Here is a 21,500-nt window from a genome sequence, read left to right as displayed (position 1 = left end):
GCTTATGAATTTAATCATCATGGGTATATAGCTGAAAGTCTTATAGTACAAACCTTCTAAAAGAGAAAGTGGAGGTGTTGCCCATAACAACCAATCAGATTCTAGCAATCATTTTCTAGAATGTGCTAGATAAATGATAGCTATAATCTGATTGGTTGCTATGGGCAACACTTCCCCTTTTCCTTTTTTTATAATGTTGGACAAATCAGCTCACATATATCTTTGACAGTAGGGTTGGTTGTTATTTGCCGAAAAGGAGCGCACTCTTTTGGCTCTGTCCATTAAAAGCAACTAATCTGAAATTGACCATCTGATTGGCACAATTCGTAGGAAAGCCTTGCAGCAAGATTTACCTCCTAATAATGCAAACCAGCTCAAGATTGATGGCATGATGAACTATTGACAAGAAATCTAGTGGAGCTGGATATGGTTGCAATTTATTTGCTGACATAATTTTGTTACATACTCATAAGAGTCCAGCGGTCGCCCCAGAACTTGCTCCTCCTGCAGGGCACCCCTCTGTAACTCATTTATATCATTACAAATATCAAGCTTGTTCAGCTAAAGGCGATCTAGTGATGTATAGTGACATTCATGCTAGTCAGTGTGAAAGTGTTAGTTCTTCCTGAAAATCTCATCTGATAAGCTAATTATAAGACACTTTACAGGTATTTCCTTTACTTTTTAAAATATATTATAATACTATTCTGTTATTGGTGCAGCACTTCGGCTTTTGACAATGATTATTTTTATACATTAAGCAATGTGCATTATACTTAGATGGCTTTTTTTACAATGATCAACATCAACGTCTATAGGCAGTATGCTGACGATGATATATCATCAGACCATCATTATCAAAATTCACCTATATTCCCGCATGATATGCACACCTTGTTAAACGGCTTGGCAGATTTATGTTCGGCTTCAGAGCAAGGCTGCTTTGTTAAGTGCTTCATAAATTCATTGACCTTTATAGATGGAGCACAAAGTTTTCTTGGCAATGCATCATGGGAAATACCGCAGAAGCCGTCCCCCAAAAAGATATTTAAAGGACCTTTTAAGCCTCAAAACTATCATGGTGAGATATAAAGTAGGAAGGTAAAACACATTGTGCAGTGCATACTTTTTGTTTCCCCAGGGCCATCTTAACAACATTATGGGCCCCCGGGCAAAGCAGTGCACCGGGGCCTCTAGATATAGATATAGATATATAGATGTATACAGATACAGATATAGATATATAGAGATAGAGATAGATAGATGTACTTGCTCAGTGACCCTTGAAGGTTTTTTTTGCAGGTTTTTTTCTTTTGCAGGATTATTTATTCTCATTAAGAGCCGTGCCCGGGGGCCCCCTTGCCCGTGGGGCCCCCGGGCAGCTGCCCATGGTGCCCAATGAAAAGGATGGCCCTGTTTTTCCCCCCCTCTGGGAGATAGCGGAGGGGAGGTCAGTTGGAAAGTGTGGGAGGGTCCTGGTGGAATGCAATGCTACAATTCGCTGCCTTGTACAGCAGCGTGGGTGGGCGGGGTCATTAAGTATATTATAAAAGCTACATTTATCATTGAGACTGGAAGTGTACAAGAGTGGGCGTGACTTGTTTAGTGAGTACATACAGACAGACGGTGTATTGAATATTTTCTCTGGTGCTTTTTAATCTAGTGATGTTTTTTTGCTATTTCCAATACAGTGGCAATATTTGTGGATTTGTAACCGTTATGAATTTATATGTAAAAATTCCCACACCAAGACAAAAATTATCTGCACGATATAGCTGGCCAATAGCTACAGTCCCTTCCTGTCAGTCATTTTGCTGTTTAGCTCTTGGCTATGCTCTTCTAAAAGCTATGAAACCAGAGGTGTGCCCAGGCTGCACAGAAAGGCGCGGAGGATAAAGTCTTAATGAGACTGTGTTACAATTAGTCCCAAATTTATATTGTTATAATTCTATACATTTTATTGTAAAAATCTTTTCACCAATAATCGTGTCATTGACCAGTGTGTACACACACAAAGGATCCCAATCTGATAGACTTGGTATACTGAGTATGTTTTGAAAACGTATCACTTCATGTTGATGTTTCTATCCACCCACACACAGCGATGCCATTTTTATGTTATTATTTCTGAAAGATCTTTGTCAGTAATATCTTTTCATCTAGATCTGTGGGGTGCAACACATGTAGCCTTAATTGTAAGATCTTATGCAATATTATTGCAATGTGTTGAAAGAAAATAAAAAAACACCATTGTGTACGTTCGGGCATTTTAACCTGCATAAAAAGTATGCTTCACTTCCCGTTAGGCTATTTCTTTTTAAATAATTTTACTCTTAGAACAATTCACCAGCCAGCCATCGTGGCTGAAGTGGTGACTTCTACTCGTCTATTAACTAAGCCAATACACCGGCGACGGGCAAATGGTGACCCTAGGGTGGCTTGTGGTCCTCCGAGCCTTCACCTGCGGTCTCCAGCTTTTTGTAGATGCAGCCACGAAGATTACTGTTACACAAAGGTCATACTTGCCTACTTTTGAAAGCAGCTGTCCGGGAGGGGGACCGTCAAGGGGTCGTGGCCCGCCTGGTGCGCCGCTACGCCCCAGTCAACGATGCCGCGTTTAGCCTCGCCCCCACCCACCAACTTCAACAATGGAGATGGCTGGATCCGGGATGTTTGCCTGCTTTCTCGGGAGTCCGGGAGAACTCCCAAAAATTCATGAGTCTCCCGGACATTCCGGGAGAGTAGACAACTATGACAGAGGGTAGGAGATGAACCAGTACAGTTAGTGTTAGTGATAATGGTTAGCTTTACAGCTGTCAGTCTCACATGTTTCTTGAAATGTGATCTTGTATGAATTGCATACTGTGGATCTGAGGCTGAGTTAGGAACAAAGCAAAAAATAAAAAAAGGAGCAAATTTGCACCTGGGCAAAACCATGTTGCGCTGGAGGGTGGAGGTTACATTTAAAACATGCAGAGATATTTATAGTTGGGGTAGGGCATGTCCTAGATCAACTTTACATTTATGTATAAAAAAAAAGCTGTCAAGTATTTGTGTGGTACGAGGAAAAGCAACCAGTATTTTACTTGCGGGCAAAATATTAAATTCATTTACACCCTTTGCATTGTAACGTGGTTTGTCCAGGAGCAAATTTACTCCATTTATTGTTGCTTTACTCCTAACTCAGCAACGGGCCCTATGTCCTATGCAAATATATTTACCAGTAAAATTTAAGATAAGCCATTGTTGGGAGTTAAGCTGGGTACACACTAAACAGTTTTCGTCCAATAATCGGCTCAATCAGCCGACATACGACCACTCATTCAAAAGCCGGGTCAGTGTGTGCAGTGACACGATGGTCAAAAGTCTGCCCAAATGGACGATTGTCGCCTCATTTGGTTGGTCGTACCGTTCAATATTTTCGTTCCAATCTCGTTTCCGCTGTGTAATGTGTATAAACTTCAGACCGATCCACAACAGTGAGTACGAAATTAGTCATTGCTCACGACAACATGGCTGTAAAAAGTCGCTAAAGGGACGTCCGCTCTTTCCCTTTATCGTCCTAAACAAGGCTAGTGTGTATGCAGTCCATGGACCGAGCGATCGGAACATCGATCGCATGTAAAATGGATCGGCATAAAAAGTTGGTGGAAAATTCTGTAGTGTGTACCCAGCTTTACAGTCACTGTAAGGATGTTGTAATTGTCTTACTGTACCAGGCTTATCCGTGTCAGCTGTGAGGTTTGTCATCCATCTCCCATCATCTGATTTGGTGGTTAAGTGGAGAAATCAATTTGTTAAATATCAGGGATATACAGCATGAATCTTCATAGTATTTACCTACTCCAAGCCAGCTGACCAGGTCACAATTTCCAGTGGAACACTCAACCTAAAATACAACTTGTCTTATAAAACATAGTTACTAATTACATTCATGTAGAGATGATAAAAATAGTGGTGACATTTCACGCTAATCATGTTTTGCCGGTTTACAAAGCGATTTGCAGGTTGGAGACAATTTCCGTTGATAAATCTTCAATGCTTTACAGTTAAGGTCAATTTGTAAACAATGGGAAAGCTGCCAATTTAATATTATGGATGAAAAAAAAAATCAAATTAATTTTCGATCCCAAAAATTGCAACTGAATAAATTCCCTGGATCTATCACCCCTATAATGATCTCTGCTAATTATAGCTACAGATACTATTGTGGGAAAGGCATCTAGACCATTTATTAAATCTCTTAGTGGACTTGTCATCACAACCTGATGTGGGAAGGAATCCCACAACTTAACAACCCTAAACCTTAATACACAAATACAATGGGTCTAGCCAGAACTTGATATTGTCGACATTGTAGTCACTATTTGTTACTCGGCTGAATGAAGACTATTGTTATCATATCATTCATTAGAGACAATAATAAGTTCACTGCTCAATTAGTTCAGCACAGATGACTGCAATAGTAAATTCAGTGGAAGGTTCGGAAGAAGAGATTTTTGCAGGGCCGTAAATAGGGTTGTGTGAGAGGGGTAATACTGAAGGGGGTGCAGTTTATAAATATTTTAGGTTAATTTGATTAAAATTGAAGACTAGTGGAGCGACGGCTTTCCTAAAATTTTAAATTACGGCTCTGGATTTTTGTAGCAGATGGATAGGACTATATAGGAGGGTATGTGATTCGCATGTGTGAATATTGCTGCTAGATTATAACACAACTTAATTTTTAGATTTTGCGTCCTGTTAATATTGCCCCCCAGCTACCCCAGTGTAGGTGGGAATGTCCCGATTTTAAGGGACTGTCCCCCTCTCCCGACAGTCAGGTCTTTTGTCCCAATTGCCGGCACTGTTGGGAGGTCTACCGTCCACATGCACATCAGAGAGGGGGGGGGGGCTTTGAAGCAGAGGAGAGGTTGGGGGCTGCCTAGACATGCAACTGTGGAATGTGGAACACCCTAACATCATGTGACCACGCCCACGTCATAGGCAAACCGAGGGGGGTTCCTAGTGCTGGAAACCCCCCTCCAAGCCTGGGGCACTGTATAAGTGAGGTGGCTGGACCCTGCTCCCGCTTCACACGACTCTGCTTGAAAAGGGAGAGCTGCGTGCACCTAACAGTAGTGCCCCGCAGCATTGCGCATGTATATTATGGGGATAGGAAGAGTTGGAGAGCAACCAATCACTGTCTAATATTATAGCCACGCCCCCATACATGCTGGTCACGCCCACTGGTGGCGTGGTGTGGAAACCCCCCTCTGCAAGTCCTGCGTTTGCCTCTGCTCTTTTCAGCAGAGCGCCCACTGTCCCAAGGAAGAATACAGAACAAAGGAAGAGGCGTTGATTAGGGAACAGAGAAAGACTGTAAGGCTGACAAGCTTGGGAAGAACAGCTGGTCTTTACACAACATTTTACATGTCTGTAACAAAGTCAATTAAAGCGTCACTGTTTATGTGGAGTTACACGGGAGTTCGCCTGGTACGACATAAATACACGTTACATAGCCAGCCTTGACAACGTGTTTATTTGCATCCTCAGTCAAATAGCTCCTCGTTACATAATGGTTTTGTACACAGCGGAGTACTTAACCTTATTTCTATTGATCCAAATTGCTCTCAGTTGTGCATACTTAATTCAGAGAGGTAATCAAATTGATTGCAAGGCCCAGTTTTACAGATCATACCAACATACAAATCCACATGCCTTCCCTAACTAAATTACATAGAAGCGATGCACAGGATCCTTCTACGTCTCCCAGCCGCTGCGTGCGTTGCATTGTGCTACAGTCCAGTTTCCTGCTCTGTTGCCTCCAATCCTGCTGACTGAGCGCTTTCCATGCGGTTCACGTGTTTTCTTGTACACACGCTAAGCACACTGCTATCTTATCACTCACATGAAAACCAAAGAAGCTTCTCTTTCGCTCTATGAATACACAGGATGCTTTGATTAATTACCCATTACAGTAACAAAGCTAAATGCTTCGCTGCAAATTCTCCAGGATCTCACAATTCACCTGCGCAGCAGCAAATTGTCCAGGGACATCAAGCTATGAGATTGTTGGCGGCTATGTACAAGGGGATATGTGTTTATGTATATCTATGTCTATCTGTATAACCAAGTTAATTTATAGATGTAAAATAACCAAAGTGTTTATATTTTTTGGTCCATAAAACGCTCCAGTACATAAAATATACCAGAATGTTTAGTGCAAAAAGAAAACACCTTTATTCTTCATAGATAAACATTTAGGGCCTCGTTTAGAGTCGGACGCAAAGTCCGTTTTAGGCGCATAGACCACAAAACCACTATCACGCATGTACAACAAGCACCGTATCCGCCTGCATCTTGAACGCAATTTACACTTGCCACAGCTTGCGGCTCTCTACGAAGGAAAGGGCGGAACGCGGAATTGTAAAGGTGTGAACTTGTATAATATAGACAGAGGGGGTGTGACCCCGTAAGTAAATCTTGGACGCAGTGAGGCGCAGACGCAACACACGTCAAAAAAGGACTAAAAATGTGCGGACGTAGGTGACGCAAGCAGTTAGCTAGCTGCACGAACTGCTCGCAGCTCGGTAGGGTATTACCATTGGGATGCAACTGGGGTTGCATGCCACTTGTAATACCCTACCAAGCTGCGGCACACTCCCACTCCTACACGTCTTAGACGCACATTGCGTCCGACTCTAAATGAGGCCCTTAAAGTGGATCGGTCATGCAGTTCTGAAAAATCTAACATCAATACTATAGTCCAAGTAAAAGCCTAATTGAAATGTACAGTTCTTAACACTATAGTTGGGGGGTAACTTCAGGACCTCCAAGAGAGGAGGGGATTGTCCCACAAGGGCATTTGCCTGCCTGCAAGGTGGGCAGGGACATGTTGTGATGATGAAAATCTACCCCCATACTCGATGGTTGCCAATTTGTTCTCTTCTTCAAATACCCCTCCTGTTTTACCCCAAATGTGTCCTTTGTAGTTGTGGCAAAAAGTAATAATGTTGTTTCATCAGTCCTCAGTATTCTGCATTGAAATGTTTATTTCTTATCGAAGTATTGTATATGTCAGACCATCACTTTAGTGATGAGGTTGTAGGACAGGTTTTCTTGTGAAACGCGCTGGTCTGTGGACCTGGGGACCACTACACCAGTATCCGCTAAACCTTTCTGCAGGTACATTGCAGTGATATATCAGAGAAGTTTGTGGTCTTCTAGATACTGTATTACATTGATTACAGTTTCCCTTAACTTTCATTTCTTAATGATGTATCAGACAGTGGAAATGACAATCAGACAGAAATTAGATGACGTTGCATAGCCTCTCCCAGTTCAGGTTATATTAATTTTCAAGTCCTCAGTGAGTTGCTAAGAGGAGCCCATGGATGCTGAGCTTAAGCACAATTTCCCGACAGATTATAAGGGTTAGAGCATTTATTAAAATCTGGAATTGTCTTCGCCTGCCTTAATTTAAGGTTTTACTGAGGCATTCAAAACAAGTATTACTGGATATATTGGAAGGGTGCCCAAACATTTGAATATGCCACATTCACAGTATTTTTCAATCTGTTAAAAGCAGCAAATTGTAATTGTGAATTATTTACGTGTCAAGAAATAGGTCCTGTTATATATATGTGTGTGTGTGTATTTATTTTTGTATACTTTTCTTTGTTTTCATTTGGTGATCCTGTTTCATAAGCTAGTAGAATATTCAATAGTTTAGTAACTTTCACTATCGCTTAAATGCTACAAAGATTACCGCTGTTATGGGAAGACTCCGGGGCGGCCATGTATCCAGGCTGTAGTTGTGTAGTTGTACGTGATCAATTGTATGTGTGTTCTGTAGTTTTTGCCTTTGACAATGGCTTGATATTTACTTGGCAGTGAGATTATGAATGTCTCTTTTCCCACAGAAGTTTTGTCTGCATCCAGTGACAGAAGTTAGCTACATATGGGACAGAGTTGAGGAGACATGGTTGTAGGGCATTATGCCAAAAGATTGGATTTATATCTAAGTTAGCCACACATTAACACCCCATTAGCCAATCCTGGTCATTCTTTGATCCTGTTCCTATTTTCAGCTGCAGTCAATGGCAGTCAGGATATCTCTCCTAATGGATCAATTATAATCCAGTTGGGTCACATTTAGATCATCTAGACTGCGAGTTTCTGGCGGGTTTGAAAAGTGGAGATGTTGCCTATAGCAACCAATCAGATTCTAGCTATCATTTTGTAGAATGTATTAAATAAATGATAACTAGGGGCCTGATCCTTGAAGGATCTTAACTTAAGAAACCTCTTATTTCATTCTCCTAGACAAAACCATGTTACAATGCAAGGGGTGCAAATTAGTATTCTGTTTTGCACATAAGTTAAATACTGACTGTTTTTTCATGTAGCACACAAATACTTGATAGCTTATTTGTACACTGAAATTTAAAGTTGATATTTGTGTGCTACATGAAAAAACAGTCAGTATTTAACTTATGTGCAAAACAGAATACTAATTTTCACCCCTTGCATTGTACCATGGTTTTGTCTAGGAGACTGAAATAAGAAGTTTCTTAAGTTAAGATCCTTAATGAATCTGATTGGTTGCTATAGGCAACATCTCCACTTTTCAAACCCACCGGAAACTCGCAGCTTGTTCCATTTTCTCCCATGACTGCACTAAGGAGGACGACAAATAGCAGATTCAAGATCTTCTACATTTAATCCAAGGACAAGTAACATTTCAGTTTCAGATAATACAATGTCTTCCTTTAGTTTGAGATGAAATAACAAAGGATGTCTGTGCAAATGTAGATGTAGACCCTCCAGACATTGGAATACCAACATTTTGATTCCTGATCACACTTCTTAAAATACCCGCTTAACTAACTATTAATATTATTATTATTATTAATAATGTAATTATGATCAAAATCAATTTTAATTACTTAATGAATTTGATGGACTCTTTATGATGCAAGCACCTTAAAGTGACACAATCAATGACCAGAAATCCTTTTACTTAAGTGACCGTGGACCCAGAAATCGTTCGCACAGCAGCGGAATGCACTTTGTGTACGCACCATGTGGTAGAATGCTGAGGCAGTCACTTTGCATTTAGCCATGAAAGGATTAAGCTTTCACAATATTCTAAACAGATGTAATAAAGAGGCGCTTGTAGGCCTGAGAGCATTTGCACCACAATAGAGCACACAGCAAGCATAGTGATTTATTAATAGTAATTGCCATCTTCTAACTTGCTCTTCCTGGAAACAGAGTAGTCACTGACGATACACATATTTGACAGCGTACATGGTGTAACATCCCCACCCTCAGTACTTTCACTGTTCCCTCAAAGCTATATATCAATTGCTCGCCAAGTGAGCACTCTCCTTGAATGCATATAAAATAATATGAAACATTGCACTAAAGAGAGACCACCAATGTTGGGATCAATGAAGGATTGCCTTTGCCTAGTTGCAAACATCTCTAAATTCTGGAGACACTCCCGGGTATTAAAGATTTGTCCCAGCAAAATATCCCTATTTATAAATATTGACTAAACTGCACAATACAATCCCTCTTTTTTTTTTTGCTTGTCGGATGCAATTCTCACCCTCTATTCTTATACTAGTTTAATATTTATTGAGTATTTGAGTATTTAAAATATCCCTAAAATATATTATAATCCAATTCAGTAACCCTGACATGATGGAGGTTGTAGTGCTCTACATGAAAATGTCGGCAGCCGTGACTTTGCCCCTGTGTTTTTGTAAAATGTCACTATCAAAGAGAAAAATATCGTTTTCATTTTGTTTTCCTGTAAATGTTCGATAAAACAAATGGAGAACTTTCTAGATGGGAAAAGTTGAGGTGTTGCCCATAGCAACCAATTGAATCCCAGCTATCATGTTGAAGACTGTACTAGATAAATGACAGCTAGAATCTGATTGGTTGCTATGGCAAACACCTCCACTTTTCCTTTTTATGTATAGATATAATTGTATTCACATATTATAAATATTTTCGGTGAGTCTCAATAAAGGCTGTATCGTCATCATCATCATTTATTTATAGAGCGCCAACATATTCCGTAGCGCTTTATCATTGGTGTATCATTTACATATTTTCTTGTGTGGTGTTATTTGCTCCTGATTATGTGTTGATATGGACTCCACAAAAGAATGTTGTTTTATCTTTTGACTGACAATACTTTAATTGATGTTTAATATTCTATTGGAGGGGGAGTAGAATAAATAAATAATCTGTCCTAAACGTAGAATGTAATATATTTACTAAAACACATTAATACACGTTTTAATTATACTTTTTTTTTTCTTTATTTCATATTTACACTTGATGTTACTGCGCAGCTCCTGAGTTCTCCAGTATCTTGAAATCCTGTAAGTGTTTGTTCTTATATCAGGCTATTTCATTTGGGGACATGTTTGGGGGGGAAGATATGACGGGGCACATTGTGCGTATTAGTGTTTGCGCATAGACCCAGTTTTACGTAGTCTATGACAGATCTTAGTATAAATAAGGTTTAGCAAAAATATTGTTATATTGTCTTATTGTTTTAATGGCATCATCTATGTTTTGTAGTCTTTCAATTTTTTTGCGGTCTTAGGTGTGTCCCCTGTTATGCACGTTTTGTCGCTATCCAATAGCGATTCTCGAATCCCGAAGTGTGGTTCCAAAGCACAAAGTAATTTAAAAGTAGCAGAATAACAATGCGTAATAAAACAAGTACAGCCGTTACTTATCGCAGGCGCTCTGGATCCAGTGTGCAGTCATTCAGGTCTGAAGGCTGTGGTCAAGAAGACTGGTCACTAGGTCCAGAGCCCCTGCTTATATGCAGTCAGTGAATACAGTAAAACAATGCAGATTATTCTTGCTTCTATTGGTCCAGGCTTCAGGAAGGTCCAGGGTACTGCAGGTCCAGGGTACTGCAGGTCAAAGGCCAGTTCAAACCATAATATCCAAAGGTGGGGGTCGACTCTCCAGGGCATGTGCTCCGACTTTTCCGCCAAGAATCCACTTTCAACTAGTCTATTTGCATTATACAGTCGGTATCACTTTAAACATTTATTCCCTAACATCGCTAACTAGAGTATGCAATGTGCGATCTCTTCGGCGAATGAACCGGACAACTGCAGATGAATAGGGGATTAAAATGATACTAAACATGACATAGTTCCTGCAACCTGAACCTTTGATTTCACTAATATACATATAACTTATAATGCTAAACATAAATACTGCTATATTTCGACGTAAATAACTATGTGTTGCAACTACAATTAATGTTTACTAATTACAAATGTGTATGTTCGTGTGAATGTGTATAAAAGTGTAAAACCTGTTATTTCCGCGTGTTGCGGCTGGATACGCCCTTCCACGCCGTAGCGTGCTCTACGCAAAATTTCAGACAAAGACAACCAAGTTTGCTCAATATTAAGTGAAATGACTTTATCCAATTTGCTGACTTCGACACCCCTTTGGAATTCCCTCCTAATCAAACATGCCACCCCCCCTTCCTCCATGGAAAGGGGGGGGTCTTCTTGCGGGAATACTTGCGCCACAGCTATTGACGCTGAAGACTCAGTTCAATGGAGCTCAGTGGAAGCTATTGAAGAGCTAATTACGGCTCAGAGTGCATTCATCTTCCCAGCAGCGTTGGGGGGCATGTTTGCTTAAGGAGGGGTTGTCTAGCTAAAACGTAAGGGTCATACAGACCTCTGTCCTCTTGGCTTATGACTTAGAATGCAAATGAGATGCTCTGTCGGCACTAGTGGACTTTACTGTTGGGCTGTTACCTGATCTAGCAATTAATGAGGGACACTTGGACAAAATTAGAATCAATGCAAATTGAATGCAATCGATGCACCATTGGTAAACGCTTTTTTTTTTTGCGTACGTGTCTCTCGTTTACAAGTTGATCCGGTTAGTCCAACAGGTTGTATTCCCCTTACTGACCAGTAAGATGACAGCTGTCACAGGGAGATCTTAGAGGAAATATGTGTAACCACATCAGATGCACTTTACGTTCATCTCAAGGCAAAACATTTTGCACACACTTGTAGATATGTCGTGTTTATAGCTTCTGATCTGTCATTATTCGATTTATTTAAAAAAGTCTGTTTAGGCATTTATATATTTATTATCTATTTTCTAAGTAGATAGATGATTTTGCAGACGATACGCACAAAATCAGCAGACACGGTCCTTAATGACTCGTCCAATGATGTGTTTATGTGTGTTTTCGTATGTACACAACGTCTGATTTCTGGGGGAGGGGGGTTGTTATAACGCAAAATTAAAATAAAATCTGATAAAAAATGGAGAAGAGACTTCTTAAATATGCCTACGCCCTAAGTCATATTTGCCAACTCTCCCGGAATGTCCGGGAGACTCCCGCATTTTGCGAGAGTCTCACGGACTCCCGGGAGAGTGTGGCAATCTCCCGGATCTGCCCACTTCACTAGGAAGTGCCCACTTGGGCAGAATTATGCGAATCACGGCGTTTGTCCCCGTCCCCGCTGTCAAATGACGCGTTTGCGTCATTACGTCATGGGGGCGGGTCCAAATGATGAGCATTTTGGAGCCCCCCCCCCCTCCCCGTCACGTCCACCTCTTCCGCAGACTCCCGGAATAAAGAAGAATAAAGTTGGTAAGTATGCCCTAAGTTGGTTCACAGGGACCATTTGAAACCTGCAATAGCTCCTTCTCCTAGAAAAATACATATTTTCTTCTTTACCAAATATAGTACAAAAATAATTAATTTTGTCCCCTGCAGCAAATAAGAGAACATCATTCTTATCGATATTCTTCTTTCCTTTAAATTTCCAATGCTGATGAGATCAATGATATGACAGGTGTGATCATTGCTCGGTGTTCTCCCAAGACCTGCGTTCCAAAAGTCTCCTAACTTGCAGAGAAAATATTTCAATAGCACCATGATAAACCGTCATTTCCTTTACTCAAAAAGTTAGAGGATTTTTTTGTACTAAACGTCTTAGCGGTCTATTTATGAGGCTGCAATAGGCTGAAAACCTGGAGAAAATGTTTGTTTTCTCTGGAGAATGGCTGTTGTATCTCTTCTCTCAATTCATCAAGGGGTTAAAACGGGATTGATCGGAGATTTTCTGCTATGCTTTCCATCACCAGCATCTAAAAACTAGCGCCACCTCAGCGCTTACCTTTTTATTGGCGACCAGCACCTCCGGAGAGGCTTGGTTGAATCACTTGTCAGGTCCCATCACTGTGCTATAGCCACGTGTGCACTTACTTCTTTCGCCGTCAATGTTAGGCTGCCAGAAAAAACGTTTTCTGCTATCATTTAGGAGTTTTCTCCAATGAGCCCTGGCTTGATAAATAGTGGCGGTACTACATTTTGTATTGCTACCATATGCAGTGGTACAGAATGATAGATATTGAAGCCCCCAAGCCACCAGTGGTAAATTGACCCCTCATTCTGCTACAAAAGGGAGGGGGGGTATTTTTTGGGTAAACCAATTCATACTTGCCAACTTTTCCTTGTTGGCTTCAGGAAGATCCCGTGGGAGGTGGGCATGCGGGGCCGGTGCTTAATGAATTGTATCATTTTGATCCCACCCCCTGAATGATTGACACAATATTTGCGTCATTAAGCCCCGCCCCCACCACTTATCTATTGCGGGGGGCGAGAAACGGGAGGTTGCCCTGCTCTCCCGGGAGCCCGGAAGCTCTCCCAGAAATGCGGGAGTCTCCTGGACAGTCCGGGAGAGTAGGCAACTATGCGTTAGAAGAAAAAGAAGCTAATGAATCTCTAGAGTCTTTTACATTTCTGTCTCCATTACCGAAGTCATGTTGTCTTACCTGTCAGTCTTTGATTAAATCTTGGTCTCCATGAAAATGGCCACCTCCACAGGCATCAATACATGGACATAGGACACAATTTCTGAACTGTGTCATCCTGCCACAGATGGCGAAGCCAACCACGTCTAGTACTGGCTCAGCATCAGGGAGAATGCCAGACTCTTCAGGGAGTGAGGGAGATCACCCCTATTTCAGGGAGTCTCCCTGACATTCAGGGAGAGTTGGCGAGTATGGCAATGTTTATGGTAATGCAGCCTATTGATTTATTGGGGGGAAAAAAAGCTTTGTCCACTGGCAACAGGTAGACTTTATCATTTTTAAGCCAGCGGTGGGCAACAAGCGGTTGACTGAGCTTTGACCTGTGCCTCCTCCAGCCTTCTGCTCCCGATCTAAAGAATGGGGGCAGCTGACTTCTGCATCACATGACCTCCTCTGCACAGTGCAGGGAGGTCACGCTGCATGCCCAGAAGAGGAGGCAGTGCGATGGGCTCTCCTCCCTCCCCCTGTGCGACCTTCCACCTTTCTCATGTTGCCCCTCAATACTTTATGCCACATAACAGTGGCTCACAGCTGTAGTCCTGGATTGCGGACTAGCAGTGAAAGTATACAGCCAGGACTATGGCAGCAATGACAGTTACCGATTCTCCTTTCATTCCAATGTGAACCTTTTATGGTCAGAAACGAGTCCATTAGTTATTAGATCTCCTTGGTCTATATATATTTATGCTTTATATATCATATATTTCTAGGACGAGAGATCCGCTAAGAGCCTTAAAGAGCATTTGTAAGCAAGTACAGAGACGAGCCTGAAAGCTCTACCGTCTCTGTGTTATAGCTGAATTATAGCAATTCCAGTGAAAAATAAATGTGTACCAAGGTCAACGGGACTGGAAACAGGATTTCCTATGTGCATTTACATTTTCTTGAAAATAGAATATATTGGTATTTTAATGGGCTTAAAATTACTAAATTGATAATGCAGGACCATTTGTAGGACTTTAGAAGCCTTCTGCAAAATATTTTACAGGGGCAACAATAGATTTTGGGAATCCCAATGGTTGAAAGTGACATTTTTTGTGCAATTTGTAATGTTATGTCTACTTTTATTGTATATAACCCCTTGTGACCACACCCATGACATTATCATACCAGCAAATAATCAGCATATCATGCAGACCTAAATGTCCAGCATTTACTAAAACTTCATGTCTTGTGTATAATACGTCCACATCACTAGTATGTATTACAGCCTCTTGCCCAGTATATAATAAAGGTAGATGTCAAACATAGAAATAGCCCTGTTATCAGTCAATACAGTAATTCAACACTATGTGCTGTATACAATACAGCCCCATGCTCAATATAAACACGTCCACATGCCCATTATATGGTATAGCCCCATAACACTATACAATAGATCAGACCCATGCCGGTGTATAGTAAAATACTCATTTCATTATAACAGTATAGCGCCACGTTCAGTACATAATATAACGCAGTATAGCGCCACGTTCAGTACATAATATAACGCAGTATAGCACCACGTTCAGTACATAATATAAAGCAGTATAGCGCCACGTTCAGTACATAATATAACACAGTGTAGCACCACGTTCAGTACATAATATAACGCAGTATAGCGCCACGTTCAGTACATAATATAACGCAGTATAGCGCCACGTTCAGTACATAATATAACGCAGTATAGTGCCACGTTCAGTACATAATATAACGCAGTATAGCGCCACGTTCAGTACATAATATAACGCGGTATAGCGCCACGTTCAATACATAATATAAAACAGTATAGCGCCACGTTCAGTACATAATATAACACAGTGTAGCACCACGTTCAGTACATAATATAAAGCAGTATAGCGCCACGTTCAGTACATAATATAACACAGTGTAGCACCACGTTCAGTACATAATATAAAGCAGTATAGCGCCACGTTCAGTACATAATATAATGCAGTATAGCGCCACGTTCAGTACATAATATAACGCAGTATAGCGCCACGTTCAGTACATAATATAACGCAGTATATCACCACGTTCAGTACATAATATAACGCAGTATAGCGCCACGTTCAGTACATAATATAATGCAGTATATCACCACGTTCAGTACATAATATAACGCAGTATAGCGCCACGTTCAGTACATAATATAAAGCAGTATAGCACCACGTTCAGTACATAATATAACACAGTGTAGCACCACGTTCAGTACATAATATAATGCAGTATAGCACCACGTTCAGTACATAATATAACGCAGTGTAGCACCACGTTTAGTACATAATATAACGCAGTGTAGCACCACGTTTAGTACATAATATAACGCAGTATAGCGCCACGTTCAGTACATAATATAAAGCAGTATAGCACCACGTTCAGTACATAATATAATGCAGTATAGCACCACGTTCAGTACATAATATAACGCAGTGTAGCACCACGTTCAGTACATAATATAACGCAGTATAGCACCACGTTCAGTACATAATATAACGCAGTATAGCACCACGTTCAGTACATAATATAATGCAGTGTAGCACCACGTTCAGTACATAATATAACGCAGTATAGCACCACGTTCAGTACATAATATAACGCAGTATAGCACCACGTTCAGTACATAATATAACACAGTGTAGCACCACGTTCAGTACATAATATAATGCAGTGTAGCACCACGTTCAGTACATAATATAACGCAGTATAGCACCACGTTCAGTACATAATATAGCGCAATTTAGCGCTACGTTCAATACATAATATAACGCAGTATAGCGCCACGTTCAGTACATAATATAACGCAATTTAGCACCACGTTCAGTACATAATATAACGCAGTATAGCGCCACGTTCAGTACATAATATAACGCAGTATAGCACCACGTTCAGTACATAATATAACGCAATTTAGCGCTACGTTCAATACATAATATAACGCAGTATAGCACCACGTTCAATACATAATATAATGCAGTATAGCACCACGTTCAATACATAATATAATGCAGTATAGCGCTACGTTCAGTACATAATATAACGCAATTTAGCGCTACATTCAGTACATAATATAACGCAATTTAGCGCCACGTTCAGTACATAATATAACGCAGTATAGCGCCACGTTCAGTACATAATATAACGCAGTATAGCCCCCATGCCTGCAAATAATACAAAGCTCATGCCCTGTATAAAGAATAATTATTATGGTAACATACAATACATCCTCAAGTCCAATTATAGTAATATTTAAGCCACTGCTATTCAGTGGATTCCCCATTAAATTTTTTGCCACTTAGCTTAATTAACATATAGTGCCTGTGGAACTCTAGGTAAATTAAGGGAAGTGTGTCATAAGTGTTACCTAATATGCCGATATGCCAAGCAGAGGGAGATATTGCAGTCTAATGTATAGTGTGTATGTGTGTAATGTTGTATTTAAAGTATTTTATTAGTAATATTGCATACAGAACAGTACCTGATATATTTAGCAGTGTAGTTGGTCAAGATAAAAAAAAGTAGGGTTTTCCAAGGATAGCATTTCCAGGGATAAAACTTCGAAACCTTAGATGTAAGGGGTAGTTGGCAACTATGACGTTACCTAACCTTCAGGCGCATCGCGTGTTATGTGATGCAGCCACCTGTGCGCTAACGCGGCTGTATCCCGTGTCATGAGATGCGGCCGCCGGTTAAAATCAGGAGATTTTGCAACCGAGGGGTTAGCAGCGCTGAAACTGAGCGGCCCGGGGGACCGATGCCCCCCTGCCACCCGGGCCAGCCCGACCCTGCTAAACTTGATATTTACATACCTACGATACACCTTGAAATCATATGTAGTTTGTTAACAGAGCTGTTTCTGGTAGTTGCATAACTAGGTGAAGAGTTTGAAAGAGCTCTATAGCTGAATCATCCATCAGGCAAGCTAGGCTCTCACCTAGGGCCCATTGGGCATTGAGGGGCCCAGATTACTTTAACCCATTTTTATGTTGCGTTTCTTTGCCAATTGGAGATTGGAAGGGGCCCAAACCAGTGCTCTCATGGTTTGGGCACAACCATATATATTGAACGATATTTCTTGGGGATCATTGCAATTTAAGAGAATGAATAACAAGTAGGTTATTTCCATTTCTATAAAATACATAATTACAAAGTATTTATGTCTTATTTAAACTTTATAACTGCATGCACTACCCCTCTTACCCAGCAGCTGGCGCTATATGGAGATTTACGTTTTGCTCACCATCTAAAAGCTCTAGGGATATAGACTACAGCGCCACTAAGGGGTGTGGAGAAGCATTACATCAGTAAAGTTTCGAACATACAATGACATGGCGTGAAGGTGTGAATTGATGTACGTGCTAATCTTTTGTTTAAGATAACCCTCTTCAGACATATTATTTTTACTACACTTAATCTCTTTATTAGGTTTTGGCCAAGACATAAAATCTGAAAACTTATTTGCAAATGATAATTAAGCAAGAGACTAGTAAGATAACATTGGTAATACAAGATCATATGTATAATACATTCTCTCAAAAAACATAGCCTTGTGTCATCTTTCTTTTTTATTTCATTAAAAAGCTAAAAACAAAAAGAAAGTATTCTAAAACATAATTTTGTAAATTAAAATAGTAAAAAAAACAACTACTATTAAGGTATAATGAGGAATATTGCACCAATTTCTTTGAAATATCAAGATATTAGAAGTAACCTTGGGTAAAGTGACATCAAAACTCATTGCTGAATGTGGTGCATCCATATGTTGTATTTTACCCATCGATTAAATGGAAGATTTCCGCAATACTAACGTCTTGATTTTTTTTCTTTCCTTCTGTCTTTATCAAAGCATGCAAACGCAAAGAACAAGAACCGAACAAAGACCGAAACAACAGCCAGAAGAAATCCCGTCTTGTTTTCACAGATCTCCAACGCAGAACACTTTTTGCCATCTTCAAAGAAAACAAGCGCCCGTCCAAAGAGATGCAAATCACCATTTCCCAGCAGCTGGGCTTGGAACTCACCACAGTCAGTAATTTCTTCATGAACGCCAGGAGGCGGAGCCTAGAGAAATGGCAGGACGATTTAAGTACAGGGGGAAGTTCATCAAACTCCAGCACTTGTACCAAAGCATGAGGGGGAAGGCTTCTAACTGGGGCACAACTCTACTGTAACCAAAAATAAGAAGAAAGGATATATATAAATATATTTTTTTGTTGTTGTTGGCGGGGCCATTCACTGGTAGTTCTATCTGCATAATGTTCTACAGGGCTCAAGTGGAATAAATTTCAAGTGGGATTGCTTTGCTGCAATTAGCAACCCCTCGTCTGCCATTCGGTCAGAGAGGACGATTCAGCTGGTCAGCAAATTACTTTCACACACCAAGCAGTCGACATCTTGGAAGTTCTTGAGAAGCCTACGTCAAGTCATTGCAACGGTCCTCGCTGTAACAACGCCTGGTCAGACCACGGCATCCGGTTTAACATCTAAACCAGCAAAATGCATCGTAGTGTTCCGTTCAAACTCCGTCCATAGCACAAGACAGATTGCATCCTCGATCCATACTACAACTACACACAAGGCCATACTTGAGCACAATGTCAAAGCTGCAAAAATCCAAAGATATTTTATTTTCTTCTTTTCTTTTTTCTTTTTATATAGATCTATTTTACAGTCTTTACCTTTTCAATGGATGCTCACAAACCACACAAAGTACCCTTTTAAAAAAAAAAAGTACAGTATTAAGCACAAAAGGATATCAGTTTTATATATATATTCAAGAGATAGCAATCTGCTATAGTTTATTTATTAACTAACCTTATCTCCTTAAATAATGACGTACATGTTTCATGGCTTTTTAACGTAAAATCGGTACTCAGGAGACCATTTTAACCGCACATTAGGGAACCATAATATTTTTTACTTCTGCCAAATCCAACACACTATATATTTATCTATTCATCTACGAAAGATAGACATATAGGTATAGGTATAATGTATGTATAGTATTTTAATTTCTCTGACACTGCTCACCGAACTGTGCCGGGTCTGTGTACAAGACTTGACTTCAGCAAAGCCTATAACGTATCTATACCCGATCTGCAAAACATACAGCACACCAAAGAACCAAAACACTACTAACCAAAGAAAAGTAAAACTACTAGTTTTACCGCCTATACATACTGTGATCACGTCAGAAAACCAAATAGTTTACAACCTTCCTTTAAATGTTACTTCGTAAGTTTATTTTCTGGAAATAAAAAAAAATAATATATATACAGTGTATCTGTGAACATCCCACTATGCCTGAGAGAATCAGCATTCTTCACCGCGAAACCAAATATCGTTCATTTCTGTTGCCGCTTTACCAGTGGATGGCCCCTTCCTCGAACAGTCGTGTTCAAAAGCAAAAGTCAAAGGCTGTAATAATCCTTTAAATACACTTGAGACTCTTTTTTTTAATGTACTACTAAATCGAAACCAAAGAAACGATTTTTTTCTGCACCTACTTCTTCTGCAACAAACTGTTCCATTGATAGGAAGGAAGCACGTCAGGAAAACTATCAACACACTGTGTCAGGACAGACATCGTACACGTCTTAGGAAGCAGGTCTATGGGATTAGGAGTAACAAGGGTTGAAAACGAAATTGCGACCGGAAAAAAATAAAAATCAGCAGTATGTGCTCGCTGCTTCATTTGACAACTTACTTAGTTCTCTTAAAGTTGAAGATTGTCTTTAATTTGTGCCTATGCAGTTTATTCAAAGAACAAGGAATTGACCGACCTGAACCTCAATAGCTGCAATACCAAAGATAAGGAGTTCTCACGACTTTTTTGTTTAGTTTTGTTTTGTTTTCAGTACATAATTCTGTTCTTGCATGGTTAAATCGCTTAGGGTACCGTCATTCATCTGTGTTAACAATACTTTTGTCTCCTTGAACAAAGAAAAATGAGAGTGGTCTGTTTCACTGTATACAATTTATATTCCTACTTGGAATACTTCATGATAGGGTACCGCAGACAATAGGCCTAAGATGTTGGGATAGCTAGAGAACAGATTGTGCTCTGTGTCTAAGTGAAAAATAGACACGTTGCCTAAACAAAGCCATTTCATAGGCTGAACCAATATTCATGACAAGGCAGCCTATCAAATCACTAGTTTCTGGTGACATCACAGGAGTGCAGTGTTTGTGCTTCAGTGATGTCAGCAGTTCCATTCATTGGATAGGCTGCTTGATTATGAATTTATTTTTACGTACCTCCCAACTTTTCAGTTGGAGAATTGGCGACATGTGAAGGGGCGTGGTTATGCATTAAGGGGCGTGGTTACTCCTCCTGGGGGCGTTTCTTTGCCGCTTCAAACACTGAACTAAACAATCTTTTAAATTAATTCTAGAGTCTATATTTCAAGATAAAACTTCATGGGCAAAATGTCTGCTTGTGTTGGCTCCATATGTATCAAGAAAAAAATATTCGGTTTTCGTTGTCCTGCTTACCTATGAAACTTGCAGATAACTTGCTTTCATAAGTATCAGTGATTATTTACAAGTATTTAAAAATCCCCTACGATTCTTAACATTTTCTCTAAATTTGGTCATTATAAATTGACAGTAATTTTACACCCAGGTATTTTGTATGTAAT

At 40.1% G+C, this 21,500-nt stretch overlaps 1 protein-coding gene across 2 annotated transcripts in view; it reads left to right on the top strand.

Annotated features, from left to right (window-relative positions):
- The window catches only part of ONECUT2 (one cut homeobox 2), a 37,784-nt gene extending 17,245 nt beyond the window's left edge, over positions 1-20,539 (top strand). Inside the window, exons 2-3 of one of the 2 annotated variants that reach the window (XM_075184938.1) lie at positions 10,356-10,385; positions 18,707-20,539. In XM_075184938.1, the coding sequence (XP_075041039.1) occupies positions 10,356-10,385; positions 18,707-18,993 (317 nt within the window). In that variant the 3' untranslated portion in view covers positions 18,994-20,539. The remainder of the gene's footprint in view (positions 1-10,355; positions 10,386-18,706) is intronic. The other variant, XM_075184947.1, reaches the window with a different exon arrangement.
- Positions 20,540-21,500: the final 961 nt, after the last annotated feature.

Source organism: Mixophyes fleayi, chromosome 1, assembly GCF_038048845.1.
Source record: "Mixophyes fleayi isolate aMixFle1 chromosome 1, aMixFle1.hap1, whole genome shotgun sequence".
In the NCBI taxonomy this organism is placed as follows: Eukaryota; Metazoa; Chordata; class Amphibia; order Anura; family Limnodynastidae; genus Mixophyes; species Mixophyes fleayi.
The sequence above is the reverse complement of the archived record's forward strand: the minus strand, read 5'-3'. Positions and strand labels throughout refer to the sequence as shown.